Source organism: Copidosoma floridanum, unplaced genomic scaffold, assembly GCF_036245765.1.
Source record: "Copidosoma floridanum isolate Cflo_tuat_1 unplaced genomic scaffold, Cflo_Japanese_pri ptg000014l, whole genome shotgun sequence".
Classification (NCBI taxonomy): domain Eukaryota; kingdom Metazoa; phylum Arthropoda; class Insecta; order Hymenoptera; family Encyrtidae; genus Copidosoma; species Copidosoma floridanum.
In genome coordinates, this window is record NW_028321891.1 from 4765945 (window position 1) to 4782168 (window position 16224).

At 39.2% G+C, this 16224-nt stretch overlaps 1 protein-coding gene across 2 annotated transcripts; it reads left to right on the plus strand.

Annotated features, from left to right (window-relative positions):
* The first annotated feature begins 1556 nt into the window (after positions 1 to 1556).
* zyd (sodium/potassium/calcium exchanger zydeco) lies at positions 1557 to 15888 on the plus strand. 2 transcript variants are annotated; one of them, XM_014349412.3, is made up of 9 exons: positions 1557 to 1712; positions 4140 to 4169; positions 12414 to 12587; positions 13081 to 13268; positions 13349 to 13586; positions 14184 to 14318; positions 14551 to 14766; positions 14844 to 14945; positions 15112 to 15888. In XM_014349412.3, the coding sequence occupies exons 1-9, from the start codon at positions 1685 to 1687 to the stop codon at positions 15444 to 15446; spliced, it is 1446 nt and encodes a 481-aa protein (XP_014204898.1). In that variant the 5' UTR covers positions 1557 to 1684; the 3' UTR covers positions 15447 to 15888. The 2 variants fall into 2 exon arrangements, with proteins under 2 accessions (XP_014204898.1, XP_014204897.1); XM_014349411.3 differs by lacking the exon at positions 1557 to 1712 and adding an exon at positions 2331 to 2433.
* The last annotated feature ends 336 nt before the right edge of the window (positions 15889 to 16224 follow it).

Here is a 16224-nt window from a genome sequence, read left to right on the forward strand (position 1 = left end):
GGATTTATCGCCGTGCTTGAGAGATCGATGGAGAGAGGGTGCGCGTATGTACACATGTGTGTTGTGTACCCGCGGGGAATTTTTTTTTTTTGCATTGGTTGGTACGAGTACATTGTTTTTGTTTTCGTTACGTCGGCGATATCGTTGGTATATTTTGACAATGAGTTTAATGCTTGCGGGCAATCTGCTTTCTTTCGGATGATTTGCCGATCTCGAGTGACGCGTTCGCTTGAATCGTTGCAGTTACGAGACTCTAAAGCTCCATCGCGAGGACTACTTATTTACCGATTCCTCGATCCGATCTCAGTTTTGCAATCGAGTGCGAAGGTTAAATTTGTACTTTTCATCCAAACATCATATACGCACGCGATGACGGATCGATGAAAAGGCTGCCATTTCACTGTGGACCGACACCCACGCGTCAATCTCGCCATTATACGCTTACGCTGAAGCTCATTGTGTAGCCGAGCTTTACTCCCTCCTCTCTATATGTTCCTTTGTCGTACAGCACAAGCACGTACATATATCAATGTGTCCCGTGTACAAGTGTATATATATATACGCATACACCACGCCCGCGGTATAATATATTCGTACATGTGCTCCACATGTCGGAGGTATGCATGGCGCACGCGACAGCTATGGAATCCAACTGATATACTTGTGTACTCATTGCATGTATATCCCACTGTTATTGTTGATGGTGTGTAGCGTTTGATGATGATGATGATCGGTATACCCATTTGTAAATTATACTCCATTACGCAACGTGGGCTTATTGCTCATCTTGAAGATTCATTTTTCTTTTGCTTCGATGTATACATGTACACATGCCTGGATCAGAGCTTTTCTTTTAAAGTTTCTTTAGTTCGAGATTAATGATGCGTGGTTTGTCGGTTTAAGTTGCGGGAAAAAATATCATCAAAGCGTCAAAAGTGTAATAGTAATTGAGCTTTTTTTTTTTAACTGGTGATACTTAAATATACCAGTTGTGCCTTTTGAAATTCTTTTCTGACGGTTAAAAAAAAAAAAATAAATAATAATAATCTGTTATACATAACATATGCACATTTATAAAATATTACAAATTATAGAAATAAAACTCAATGATCACCACTCGAACGTTTCAAGCAACTATAGAGATTCAGGTCTTATATTCTGTAGTTTGAATAACGCGTAGTGGCCGAAGCATCGAAATCCCCAAAGACGCGCCCTTTTCTCTCACGCGTGTAGTAACTTTTTTTTTTTTCATATGAGCGCAAGTTCTGGTTTGTACTGCCCATTTTTTTTTTTGCACCCACTGTCAACAGTACGAAAATACCTATAGAAAAACCTCCGGAACTAAGGACCAGATATATGAGCCAAAAAAGTATAGCCAGGTACACAAGCGAGAGTAAGAGAGAAGCAGAAAATGATTTGATCCGAGTAGTGGGAAAAAAGGTAAATGCGGTTGAGATGAAAAGAGATGGGGGAAAAAAAAAAAAAAAAAAACAGAGTCAGCTAGATGTGGTATATGTATGTATAAGTACAGGAGAGCAGTGGCAGCAGCGCTCGGTAGCAGCATCAGTAGGTATGGAGTAGGGCCGGCGAGGAAGGGGCCCGGCCGAACCGTCCGACAAACGATGCCCGACTTACTTCGGAGTAGTTGTTAACGTAGTATGTGTGTGACAACGGGATTGACAGCATGGCTTCGCCGTCCAACCTAGGAGGAGGTTGGTCTCTCTCTCTCTCTCTCGTTTGATCCCGCACGCACCACCGCTCCTTATTTTCTATCTCTATCTTTTTTTTTTTTTTATACTCGTTCCACTCGCTGCAAGCTCGATTTAATCACACACCACATTATGCACCTCTTGCAAGCACACACGCACACGTAATCACACTCGCACATTTACTCCACATAGGTATAGGTTCACGCAGAGAGAGAGAGAGAGAGGAGGATGAGCCAGCTGGTAAAATCCAAACAGCTTTCGTAAAGACGTAGCGCGCGTAAGAGCTTGCGAGGAGAGCTTTTTCGTGGACGTGTACGCCACTGCGCTCATCTCTCCCTCTCTCTCTCTCTTTTTCTATTCTATCCATCATTGCTCTCCGACTGTTCGTCCTATACGTGCGATGGCCGCATTTGCAATAAAGTCACCTTGCAAAAGAGACCAACGGCAGCTACGGTAGTACAAAGAAGAACAAGAAGAAGAGGAGCAGTACAGTGTGGCGTGTTAAACGGAGTAAAAAATCCAGTGTGCCATAATAATACATATATATATATATACATATACACACACGTTAAATAAATTGACAAATGGCTCGTGCGCTCGTGGTGACGGTATCACGTTTATCCCGTGGCTTCATCTGCTGACACCTTCCCCGTTGACGTGCACCTATACTCAATCGTCGGACGACAGATGGATATCCTTAGCTCGCGACTCGCCGAAGCTGTAGGTAATGCCAATCGTGTATGGATCTGGGCCGCTCCGAGGCCCCTTGGATATATACGCGTTACAAGTATAATGCACCAGCTATTGTGTGTTATCCGAAGCAATCGTGACCAGCAGTGCAATGATGCCGTCTAATTGATTGATGTCATCACATCAGGACGAGATGTTTCGCGGATCATCACATGAGCCTTTTTTTTTTTTCTTTTCTTCTTTCTTTGCTTTTTCATCCTTTTTTTTTTATACATATGTAGATTTTTTGTGTACATTTATAAATGGTAAAAATTCGTGATTATCCGATCAGTGGCGTATAATGTGTATATGGGGCTCGAAAAGGTTCGTGCGTGCGTATGTGTATGTTGCGGTAAAAGAGAGCTAGCCGTCGTCGTCGTCGTCGTCGCGAGTGACTTGCTTGAATTGGCAGATGGCTTATTTGACAAATTAAATTTAAACGGGCGAAATTACTTTGGTCCCTTAGTGCACGCAACACGTGTGTTTTTTGCCATTTTTATTTATTATTATTATTACTTTTTTTTTCATTTCGTTTTATGTTATATGTACAGCAGTGCAAATTGTGGTACTAGAGAAAGTAAATTTTATTCCAATTATTGGTTTATCATTTCAATTCGTGTCACGATTTTTTTTTTTTTTTTTTTTTTTTTTTTATGACAAATTTTGCTGATTCGAATGTACCGAGTAGTCCGATCATAAAAGATAGTTGTATTTTTTGGTCCTACAATGGAGATTTCTTTCGTACTGAACGTGTAAAGATTATGGATCTTATATTTTTATAGCTACAGGGTGTCAATCATAGTTTTCCTCGATTTGAAAAAAAAAAAATTTATATGGCATAAAATTATTCAAAAGAAGAGAAATTTAATTCAATTAAAAAAAAAAAAAAAATAAATAAATATTTGCAGCAAACGTATACACAAAAGTACATGGTATACGTGCGTCCATTCGCATTAAAGTCTCCTCCGCCTCTAACGATCTCTTTTCACGCGATCCTTAATCCAGACGTTTTAAAGTAACACAAACTTTAAAGGTTAATTCGCTCAATCAGAAGAATAAGGTTAGCTCGAGATCGGTTTAACTCGGCGCACAGCACCCGCACGTATGCCCACCCACTTACACCACCGATGCTCCAAACACGAGCAATAATCGTTGTATATAGGTGTTACTCGCCAAAAATTACAGGCCACGCGGTGCAAATTTGCAATTTTCGGAAATTGACAAAGGATGCCGTTACGGGCCAAAGTCCGGCGAAAAATTGGCACAAGGCAATCTAATGGGACGCAAGTAGGTATTATCACCGCGCAACTTTGACGCGCGGCGGCTGGCTCTCGTAGCGGGTATTTTTCTTCTAAGTACTTGATAAAAAAAGTGGCTCTTCGCGTGCACAACTCGAACTGTCCATAATTTAATTCACTTGAAATTTTGTACGACACAAACTTCCAGCGGTGACGCGAAGAACCGAAAAGTTAGAGTCTCATTAGTTTCTTAAAAAAATAATAATATGAGAAGACTACATCGTCTTTGAATTGAGCTTAAAACTCAATATACACACATAGATATTCATTATAACATGGCACATCTAAAAGGTTTTTCTTTTTTTAACCAATCGCTTGACATATTTGCATGATAATTTGTATAGGCCTAATTGCTTGTCTTGCAGTTAAAATTCTTAAATGTTTGTTATTTTTATTTCGACAGGTTACTTCGATCTTCATCGGACCATCAATGGTACGTCTTAAACAAAGTAACAGTTTTTTATTCCTATACGCATGTCCACCGAAAAATGTCCTCGATACCCAACACCAGTATCGTCTATTGTTCTGAATGATCGTGCCCGTTTTATTTTAAGAAAAGTATCATTTGTAAGTAAGTGCGTAATTAAATGCGCAATAAATCACCGAAGCTTGATTCTGACGATCGTTACGATATTATGAAATTGATTAGATATCGAAGATTGACTTTAGATACGTAAACTTCCACGAATGTCTTTGAATTACGACCTACTTTGAGTGGGGTTTTTTTTCCACTTTCTTCACTTTGTTGTCTGTGTACTGAACTTGCAATCAATATGATTATCTTGTTAATGTTACGTTACGAGTGTGGACTGCAGAGTCAATTTCATCTGTCGATCATCAAGTCGTGTTGGAAATATCTGACGATTTCAATCGGGGATGGCACTTTTTGACAACGTCAGTCTTTTCAATTGAATTTTTCAATAATAAACTGCAAACGTTTGATTAAAAAAAATAAAAATAAATAATAATAACGATGTACTGGGAGAAAAAAAGACTAGTAATATAAATTTGTGGTGTTTACTGTTTTTTTTTTAAAACGTTAGCTGAATTTAAAATAAACTACAATATTACGAAATGATGATGGGCCGCAGTGTTGAACAATATCCTTTCTATCGTAGATTTGAGTAAATATTATACAAATAAAAATAAAGTTATGATACATGAGAGGAAATTTTCTGTAATCTTCATTATTGAATAATAAAAAAAACAATACACTTCCAATAATAATGCTATCTACTCTAAAAATCATGCATATTACTGCTATATAATAATTATATAATCTACCTTGGTATGTTTGGAAAAATTACACAGTGTTAATCACAGATTATTATGAATTGCATTTCCTTGTTTTACTATTTTTATGACTGCCTAACACTAGAAGAGTAATTTTACTTACCTTGAACGTAGTAAGAATAAAAACTAGATTAATGACTACAAGTTTTCCTACAATATTTTTTCTCCTGGATTCATCTGTCTTCGGTTTTTGACTGATTGTAAAATCTGTCTTACAGAGATTTCATTAATTATTTAGCTCATGATATTTAAACTGATACGATGAAGTGTGAGTTAGGTACTATTCAAACTTCAAAAAATAACGTATACATTTTTTTTATGAATGTGGATCTCTCAAAAATAATTAGATAGACTCGATTATTACCTTAGTTTGATACGTTATTTTATTTTGATAGCTTTGTTTTTAAATATTTACAGACACATAGAGACTCTTCCAAGTATGATCTGGTATAATTTTTCATTATTTTACGATAAAAAACTACTTGCCTAAGTAGCTTATTCCATCGGTTTCATTTATCATTTGTCTCGAAAAGCCTTTTCAACTTACAGTTTATGTATTACCGGATACGATAAATACATTTTTTTATCGTTTAGGTATAACCGTAGGTGACATATGTTGATAAATGTTGAGAGTGGGTATTTATGATCGGAAACACATTGAAGTAAATAATTGCCAAACCATAGAACCAAGATACCAGTTCTAACAGCTGAAATGGATACATGACACCTTGCCTCAACACTATATACTACTCTCAAGACCAGAAATTCTCACGCACCTTGAATACTTCATAATCTACTTAGAAAATGAGCCTCTTGTGTGATGGCGTGCACATGTGTGTTTGTTGGTGTTTCAACGTGAATTACTCACAAGTGTGCTTATAATCAGCTCCAATTTCGAAAGCTCCCGAGATGTCGGAGCTCGTTAGGTTTCGCTCGCGCGAAATTCCTGCCTACTTGTAGCGTATTAAGTACTTATTAATTGTTTCAAGAATGTTGCTTTGAAATGCCGCCAAAGAGGTGGAGCCGTCATAGTTTAACGCGCTAAAAATGTTTGAAACAAAAAAAAATATGTATCTCTTGGAGACGGTTCTCAAGTACACGTGAAATGGACACATTAGGAAAATTGATTATTCGAGCAGCTTCTACATTTGAACATATGATTCATTTACGTGTTATTGTTTTGGCGATGAACGTAGAAATTTTTACGTTTCAATCGATGGTAATCTAATTAAAATTTGTTACCCCCAAATTGTCGACAAGTGACTCATTCAGTGAAGTAACAGACCCTCGACTTCTTCATGGTCATAAATTTCTTTTCGATGATGCAATTCACAGATTCGATAACCCAACAAATTGTCTGAGTGCAAGAATAAAAAAATTTGTTGTGCTTGACATTTTTTTTATCGTTAAACCTCAATGACAACATCATTGCATCACCTCGATAACACAGTCATTGCCAGGGCGTGCGGTGCAGTGAAACCCGACGTCCTTCAACAATCGTATCGTTTATTGTAAATCTGCTCACAGAAGTAGAAAATATAAATAATCTACGTACTAAAGAATTACACGGACAAACCAAAGTTGACGACAGGTCAGCCGTGAAGTTACCAGTATACTAGTCGATATATATCCATAAAATTTTTTTGCTTCCTACACTTTTACGATTTCAAATAAAAAAAAGTGATAAAATCGATTCTCAACGTAAACGTTGTATTATTGCTTTCTCGTAGTGACCTTTATTTCAAAGTACATTACAAGTACTATGAGTTCTTTTTGTTACGTGCTCAATATCGTAAAGATGGAAAGGGGGAAAGCTAGTAATCAATATCAATCGCAGAGTTTCCTCTTGATAGAAAGATTTTCAAGTTTTTCAACTTTTGATTTAATTTTAGCCTTTAATTAGTGCGGTAACTTCATCAGCGACGCTTCAACTTTGAATCTAATGTGATCGTTGGACACACTTTCCGATAGACAGAAATGAGATTCGCATCTCGTCCTTGAATCTATATACGTCCACCACAACGAAGAAAGTTAATAGCTTACAATTTCCCCAAGAATAGACGGTCAAGGGTTTTAGAAAATAACATTTACTTCTTGGAAATAAATTAAATTTAAATACTATTTTGTTCTTATATTCATCACACGTTAGTGATCTTGATATTTTGTGAAACTCTTGGCTTCTTTTCGAGCAACTTTTTCCTCGTGTTTCTATTGTAAATTTTAGAAGGAAACAATACAGAAACATTAACTGATTATTGTTTTTATTGACACAATGGTAGTTTTAGTTAACATTCGTATTTTTTAAAAATATACGAATTTTGGTGTTTGGGCACAGAAATCTCTACAAAATAAGTACACGAGACCATTTGCTATTGAAATATTCTGAAAATTTGTAGAGGCAACAAATTAAAACTATTTTCTGTAGACAAAGCAACTTTTTAAAAATAAATATAGTATCACATCTGTAGTACAAGAAATATGAGACAAGCCCTTTTCAATGCATGGTTAAAATACTCCTCTGTTAGATTTTGTGGATCTTCACTTTTGATTCGATTATTTTTAAATACAACAACTAACGAATCAAACCACAATTAAAAAATATTTTTGATATTAACCACCTTTAGCAACTTTAGGAAACAATTATTGCTCTAGTGACGCACAACTGTGAATTGTTGAGAAAAAAAAAATCTTTACTCGCTTCCTAGTGCAGGAGATAACTGAGTCATCCACCTTACTAGTCGTTCATCCTCACACAACGTATTGTTATCAATTACTATTAACGCTTCGGTTAACCATTGGTACATACTCTTCAGATTTAGTATACGCACACTATGGTGGTCTGATAAGTAAGTACTGTAGGTCTATTTCTTGATTTATTCATCTAGTTCTTGACTCTCATCTCTCGCATCTGGTCCCAATATGTTTACTTTGAAGCCAAGACGGGTCAAACATTGATATATTTTCTTCAACCCTAAATGAATGTAGTAAGATTTTTTACCAATGGTTGTGCACGTGCAAGTACGGATTAGAGCTTGTGGGTCTTCCGTACATCTCCCATGTACCTCATCTCTTGGCAATCCTCGTGATCGTCGAGTGCGTCCAACAGTGAGAGCGTCTCGTTCGAGCCGAGGTAAAGGCAAAGGCAGATCGAGATGCTTGTGCATGACGTGTGTGGTGTGTAGTACACTTTATATGTACATGTAACTAGTCCGCCTTGTGTGGGTTATCACCTATGCGGCTGATGTGACTTCCTACCCGATTAAGCATCCTAAAGAAGCTTAAATTGCTCTCATTCGAGCGCCCAGAGCGGCTTGCCATTCATGCCTAATGTACGTCGTATAAACTAGATATAACACGACTCTCTCAACGACCACGACGACGACATATACTGCTCGTGGATATACCTACTGCTGCCCGACCGTCTTTCACTCCAAAGAGACTTTTTCGCCTCTTCTTATTCTTCCACTTGCTCCCTTTGGCAATGATCATTTCTCTTTTTGCTTGTGAGGAAACTATACGAGGCAAAGCTTCTTGAATTACCAATCACGCGATGTCCTGCCAAAAATTATTACGTTTCTCCAATTGGTAATGGACCAATTGGATTGGTTTTGCATAGAATCCAGTTACGTATTGATGAGGAATATGACAATATTGGAATAAGACCATTCCGATGAATACATAAACTTGAGTACAAGAACTCAACACAGTTTACTGTATATTTACAACGAAGTGAAAACGAGTTTTTTTTTCAGATCCATAAGTATTCTTGGGGATGCGTTTATCTAATTTGATTTGATCTCTTGGGATAGAATAAATGCGTACATGTTTGTGTCTTGTATTAATAATGGTACAGGCAAGCTCCGGTGCTTACAATCCCTCATTCAAACGCCAAACTCAAAGTTTACGCTCCCATGCCGAGGTACGTTAACTCGGAAAAATGTGTACTCGTTCCCCGGAAGCTCGAGTAATGTCATAACGCATATGTATGGAGGTATCTTCTTTGTTCTGAAGGATTTAATTACAAGGTATTACGATGATTTGCGTCGAGTTTCGATAGCACGATTCTGAGCTTTTACCCAAGCACGCACTGTCTATGACTCAGTAATCAAAAACGCCTTATCAGTTTCGAGAATATTGTTCTTCATTGTTTGTGCTGTGACACAGCGTCTTGAAACAACATTTGATTTCCTACAAACATAACATGCACTTGTTGACAGTGCAAGAGTGGAATGCAAGGCACGCTGCTTGTAACAAATAATATTATTATCTATGTACAAAACGATCGTTACGAGTACACTGCATACAAAATTTAATTTGGACCTATAATTTTTTTTTTTTTTTTTTTTTTTAATAATGTAAACTTTCGCTAGTCGAGTAATTTTTTTGGCTCTTCAAATAGGGCGAACAAACCGAAAGCTTTTGTAACAGCCGGAGCCTATGATGTGGTGAAATAGATCATCATGGCATTGAATGATCAAATGATAACGATGCTGCTTGTTTACCATCTCTTTTATACGCACGTGAAACTACCGGTCTAACGAGTCTCTTCCTACATCACTTTTTGTGACTTAGTTTTTCCATCCCGTCCGTTGATTTGTCTTTTTGTTAAGTGCCAACACATTTCACACAGTCGACCGTCCTGTGTACATAACTTTAATTTATTCCATTGGTCGGCCTCTGCTGCTTGACGTTACACCTATTATACCCAGCAATTGTAGTAACGTGTGGAAAAAAAAAACAAAAAAAAACGATGAGGTCTTTATCTCTATAGTAAAAAATGATTTACAAAATTCGTGATTACACGGCAACAGTATAGGGGCACATCAATTTCATCGTGAACCACTAGTCTTACGCACTGATACATCTATCGTCCGAACGCGTGAACAGAAATGCAAATTTGTAGCCAAACATTACAAATAACATTCAATCGATTTTCTAACTTTGCAGTCTCTATATAGATTTACTGCAACATTTTACCACGGTGTCGTTCCACCGAAACCATATGATATCAGTTACACCTATACGTTTGTATCTACGTGTAAGCATGTGTACGCGCATAATAACGCGTTGCCAAAGCTATTATGTACATTATACATGAACGTACAAGTACCTACGCCTAATAGTACAAACTCGATGCGCCGAGTCGAACCGATCATGGTTGTTATGAAGTGTACACATGCCTACATCCATCGCGAGCTGGCCTCGGTTCGGCAGCACCAACGTGCCCACTTTCTGGGAGTGGAACTAAAACAACGATGAGAGACAATTACCTTTTCATGCCGTTTCTCACTAGCACACACGCGTGCTCGTTCATTTACTTTTTTCCGATGCGCACTTTTAGCTACGATTTCAAAGTACGCGATTTGGGAATAAATCGGTATTGGGTCTGATTCGGTTGGTTGGGTGGATGGAAATCGGTCTCGAGAGAAATGGACGAGATAATTTCGTTTGGTCGTTCAAACGGGCGTGGACAACGGGAATACATCTGTTTTCTGATTCATTGTGGTGTGCAGGTCGGCATCATTCGCATCCGTGTGTATTTCTCTTATTTTGTCGATGTACAAGGGACACACCTCGATTTTCTCATACATATGGACGCGAAGGTCTTTGACCTCACGGAAAAACAATTCGCAAATCGTGTGCGCCTCGTACAATACTCAGTGCATAAACCATTCGTTACGTGTCTCGGTACTTGTCTAACATTCCTAACTCGCGTGTTAAACTACAGATTACTCCGAAAACGTCTGACCTCTACCGAAATCTTATCTGTAATAAATAGAATCTCGACACTCGGTACAATATCACAGTTATTAGTTTCTTGCGCTATATTTGCTTCTGTCTGCCGCGTATTTCTAATAACTCGAAGATATTACATTTTACATTAATTGTTTGGTTTCCTGTGCTAAAATTCTTGTTCAATTTTGTCCAGAAAGACTCGTCTACTCGTAAGGTAAATAAATAAATGAAAAAAAAAACTAAACCATAATATGTATACTAGTAAAAAATTTAATCCGAACCCATTATAAGTGGTGTAAACAGATTGTATATGTACGGGCCATTATGTATACGGACATTAACTGATCCTACGAAACTGCCGCTTGGCGTGTTTTTTTTCTTTCCCACCCATGATACGTTGTATCCATCGTTGTTGACTGACACGCGACTAATCTGACTTTTCGCAATTGCGTCCTGATTGCTTTAGCCGATTTATCTCTTCCTCCTTTTTTTTCGTAATGGTATTCAAACGAGTTGATTATGGGCATATATTTTTACCTTTTTTCAATCATTTAAAAAATACGATTTTGCCGTAACTTTGGCGTCATAATGTTTGTATTATTTCATGGATTGTAGGAAAAAAAAAAAACTACGGGACCTTTTGGTTCAACCGCATTGCCAAAAGGACAAAACAAATCGTGACCTTATTTCTGTCGCTCGTAACCAAAAATGAATTACTACCCGCTCTCGTAAAAAAGATCGAAAAATCGTGAAAATTGGTCGTTCGTCACGGATAACCACGCGTATTTTCCCACTCCTTATTTTTTCCGATTCTTACAACGGGGAAAAAAAAAAACAACTAATGGCACAACTGCCATGGAAGTGCACAGAAGATTAATGAACGATGGAGGGTGGCGGTCCCCAGCTCTTCTTGCAAAGATAATTCGGCGGTCGAGTTTCTTCTCCTCTAATTTACCGATTTCTCCTTTCTTATAGGAAGACAGAAAGAAAGAGATTACACGAACTTTGGTTTCCTCATTTCGATGCTTCGGCAGTTTCCGGCAAGTCGTTTTTTCTCCTCGTCTGCCTCTCGGTTCGTGTTAATGAAGGATTATGCAGACAGGCTTGGTATAGCGGTACAGTGTCAGCCGTGGCCTCGACGAAGAATTAGTCGGACGGAAAACCCGAGCAGGTCGACGATGATTATGTTGACGCGGCCATGGCTTCTTCTTCTTCTTATCGGCGATTATTGTTTCGTTGATAAAATTGGATAATGCCGATTGCGTAATTTTTTCGTTTGATAAGAGTTAGACTGCGTAACTTGCGTACCTATAAAAATCCAAGGGTTTGGATTTTTACGTGTTTTTGGTACACGAATTCGATGATGCGCTTTAAAGAATATCCCGAATTTTTTTTATTTTTTCTTTATCTAAATGTAGTATGGAAAAAAAAAAAAAGTATGGAGCATAAATATAGTAGTTTCAAGCAGGTTGCACGCACGTTATTTTCCTCATCCACAGCTGGCAGCACGCGTCATAATGTTGACAGATAAGAAAATTCCCGGCTACATGGATATCGATCAATGATATCGAGTAAAAATCACCTTTGAGATAAGCTCAACAAATTGAGAAAAATTACCTGTGTTTTTTTTTTTGTTGGCATCTTGCAGGTTCTAATTGCACGCAGCCGGCCATCGAGGACTTTCCACACGACTTCTTCGACGAGAAGCAGCGGCAAGCCGGCGCCGTAGTCATCCACGTCCTCATCTCCCTTTACCTGTTCGTCGCCCTAGCTGTAGTATGCGACAAATTCTTCGTACCTGCCGTAGAAAAAATATGCCACGGTAAGAGCTCACGCGATCCGATTCGACGAGTAGGATTTAACATTCATTGCGATTTTTTCACGCGTCACCACTGCCCGTAGCTTTTACTGGCAGGGCGATACTTGACTCGCTAATTCGGTGCTTTTTATCTCAGTGATCGGTGTGACGATTAACAAGAGGCATGTACAGCGCGACAACAAAAACCGGGGCACGAGATTAAAGCTCGTCAAATAAACACGCGTACTTTTTTGCATTTGCGCCCGATTCATCGAAACCCCCCAAAAAAAGGGGCATCCCAAGATACGGTTGACACAAACGGAAAATCCCATGATTTAATGTATTTTTATAATGTCCATTTCGACAAATTTACGAGATGTACAATAACATGCCTGAGCGGGTGTATCTTTGAGAAATCACTTGGCAGCTTAGATGCAAGAGGACATATTGAAAAACCCTAAAAAAAACAAAGTGAAATAATGGATTTTCATTGTTTATTTTACTCGTGGCCACGAAGCGCTGTCGATGTCGAAAGATGTGGCAGGGGCGACTTTCATGGCCGCGGCGACATCGGCACCGGAGCTCTTCGTCAACGCGATCGGCACCTTCATCACCGAGGGCGACATCGGCGTCGGCACGATCGTCGGCTCGGCCGTTTTCAACATCCTCGCCGTCCCCGCGTGCTGCGGTATCGGCGCGGGAATGGTAACTGCTTCTTCAATCCTTGATGCTCCGTGAGGGGAAACAAAAAATGATTTTTGTGTGTTTCTGTTTGAAAAAAAAAGCAAGTGGTGCCGCTGGACTGGTGGCCGGTGAGCAGAGACTGTCTGGCTTACGGTGTGACCGTGGCCATCTTAATCTGTATTATTCACGACGAGCGGGTCGAGTGGTATGAGGCCCTTTCGCTCGTCCTCCTCTACATCGTCTACATCGCCGTCATGTACTACGACAAGTCGTTCCAACGGTGTGCGCGTTTCCGCCGAAAGAACTCGACCGCGCCCGAGGCCCTCAATGCCCGACCAGGTAATTTCATCATCATCATTTTTGTTTTACCCGCGGATACGTAGATGGTACTTTTTTTTTCTTAACTTGCGCCTGAAAAAATGTTTTGGGAGATCAGCTGTTTTGTCCATCTCCGTGAGTTTATGCCGTGCAATTGTAACTGGCGCACTCGGCATCTAGGCTTTTCATTTGTATTGCGTGACGATAATTGATATAAAGTGAGTCCGGCGTACGTGACGGGCCTTTCAGTGTTTGATCCCTCGTGACTCTCGTTTCTCGCCTCGTATGACCACAATGTATGACGTTTCTTTTAATTTTAGCGATGATTATGTGTAGGGTTACGTGAAACTTGTACAGGCGCTTCTTGGTTTTTTTTTTTTTTTTTTTTTTTTTTTCGTCACTCCAACTTTGCTATTATTTTATAAGTATAAGGTGTTTTTTTTTTTTAATGAAACTTGGAATCCCCGATTTTTATCGTTCCCGTTCGCGCGGGTCTATTAAACGGAAAATTTGCTGCGTCGAGTGAAAATGGCTCTCCAAGTGGGTATATATGATTAAAAAAAGAAAAAAAAAAGAAAAGAGCCTCGCTTGGACTTTGGCTTTAATATTGATCCGCAGGTGACGCCGGGGAAATTCACTTATCGAGATCCGATAAATTGCAATCGCCCATCGACCGCGTCGAGCAAATTGCGACCATCGACGTGCCACTGCAGAACGGCGGCACCAAGTCGCAGGAGGAGAATCACGAGTCTGGTAAATCATTTTTATTCTCTTCTTCTTTTTCTTTTTTTTTTTTTTTCTTTCTATTCAACTGTTAAAGTTTAAAAAGAGAGTTCAAGCGGTTTTCAATCAAAAAGACCAACTCCAACTTTCGTCCAAAATTCATGGTATTAATTTCACGTTCATGTATATATACCGATGAGGGATGAAACGAGATAAAAATGTATTTTTGTGCACACGGAAAACATTTGTTTTGTTGTTGTAGAATACGAGTACCAGCTGTTGGTATGGCCATCGAAGGCCGGTTGGATAAGAAAGACCGCGTGGATAATAACGTGGCCGATTCACCTGATATTCATGTGCACGATCCCGGATTGCGACAAACCCAGGTTCAAAAAGTGGTTCCCCGTGACCTTTCTCATGTGCATCGTCTGGATCGGTTCCCTGAGCTACCTCGTCGCATGGATGATCACCATCATCGGTTCGTTCATTACTGAAAACAAAAGAAAAATGGTACAACGAATCTTGATAAAAAAATCTCGACTTTTTTCCGTACAGGGGACACCCTAAAAATACCAGACTCGGTAATGGGGATCACGTTTCTTGCAGCAGGGACGAGCGTGCCCGAAGCCGTATCCAGTGTCATCGTCGCTAAGCAAGGTAATTTGCGCGAAATTGACCCCAGTACACGATATCTCTCTGTGACCTTTTTTTCACTTAGTTTTGCCATTTTGGTGAGGTAGATTTCGGTTGCTTGAAGCAAAAAAAGAAAAGAAAAAAAATGAAAAGATTTAAAAACGTTGATGCACGCACTTAACGCCCACAGGTCACGGCTCGATGGGCATAAGCAACTCGATCGGCTCGAACACGTTCGACATACTGCTCTGCCTGGGTCTCCCGTGGCTGATCAAATCATCGTTCGCCCCGACCGTGAAGGGCCAGCACTACATCAGCATCAACTCGGGCGGCCTCGAGTACAGCGCGATCTCCCTCCTCTCGACCCTACTGCTCCTCTACGTCGCCTTCGCCGCGAATCGCTTCCAACTCGACCGCAAGGTCGGACGCGCCTGCCTCTGCATGTACGCCGTCTTCCTCATACTCGCCACCCTCATCGAGCTCAACGTCTTCTTCAGGGTCAACTTGCCCACTTGTCCCCGATAGGGTTCTCAACTACAATATTACTACTATTGCCCAATAATCTCTTGTTCATCCACCACCACCACCACTATGCTCTCCCTTCGTTCCTACCTTCACACCTATTACCTTCCAACTATGGACAAGTGCGGTTTTTTTTTTTTTTTTTTTTCTTTTTTTTTACTACTACTATTGTTGTTCTTAACACTGCTGACATACGCTAACGTAACGTTGAGTGTGTGTTTTATCTTTGGTGTTGATTTCAAATAGATTATCATCATCTGTACAAGCCGCGCGACCTCGAATCAAACATAGCGAGAAAAAAAAAAAAAAAAAAAAAATACTGTTACGTCGATATTTTTGTGAATTTCGGTTGTTTACGCCAAATGTGGCTTTAGCATGTTTTTTAAATTGTAAAATTCCATATTTTCTTTCTTTGCAAGAGTTGGTAAAAAATAGTAATGGTAAGTAATAGTAAACAAAATAACAAAAGAAGGGACGAAGAAGAGAGCGTGCCAAGGCAACGATGTGTACGTGTGTGTGCGCGTGTGCTAAATGTGCGTGTACGTTTACAGTTCATTTTTAGGTTCTTTGCACGTGTGAAACAACAACAACAATAATAATAATAATAATAATAATAATAAAAGCATGAAAATTTGTTGGCCTTATTTAAAGGGTAAACGCTTAGGTACAACTGTTACGTGAAGAATATGAATGATCTTCAACAATTGTTTGACCACTAATAAAATAGACGAATTTACAGTTTATCCATTTTGTGAAACATTTATGTGAAAAAAATATTGAT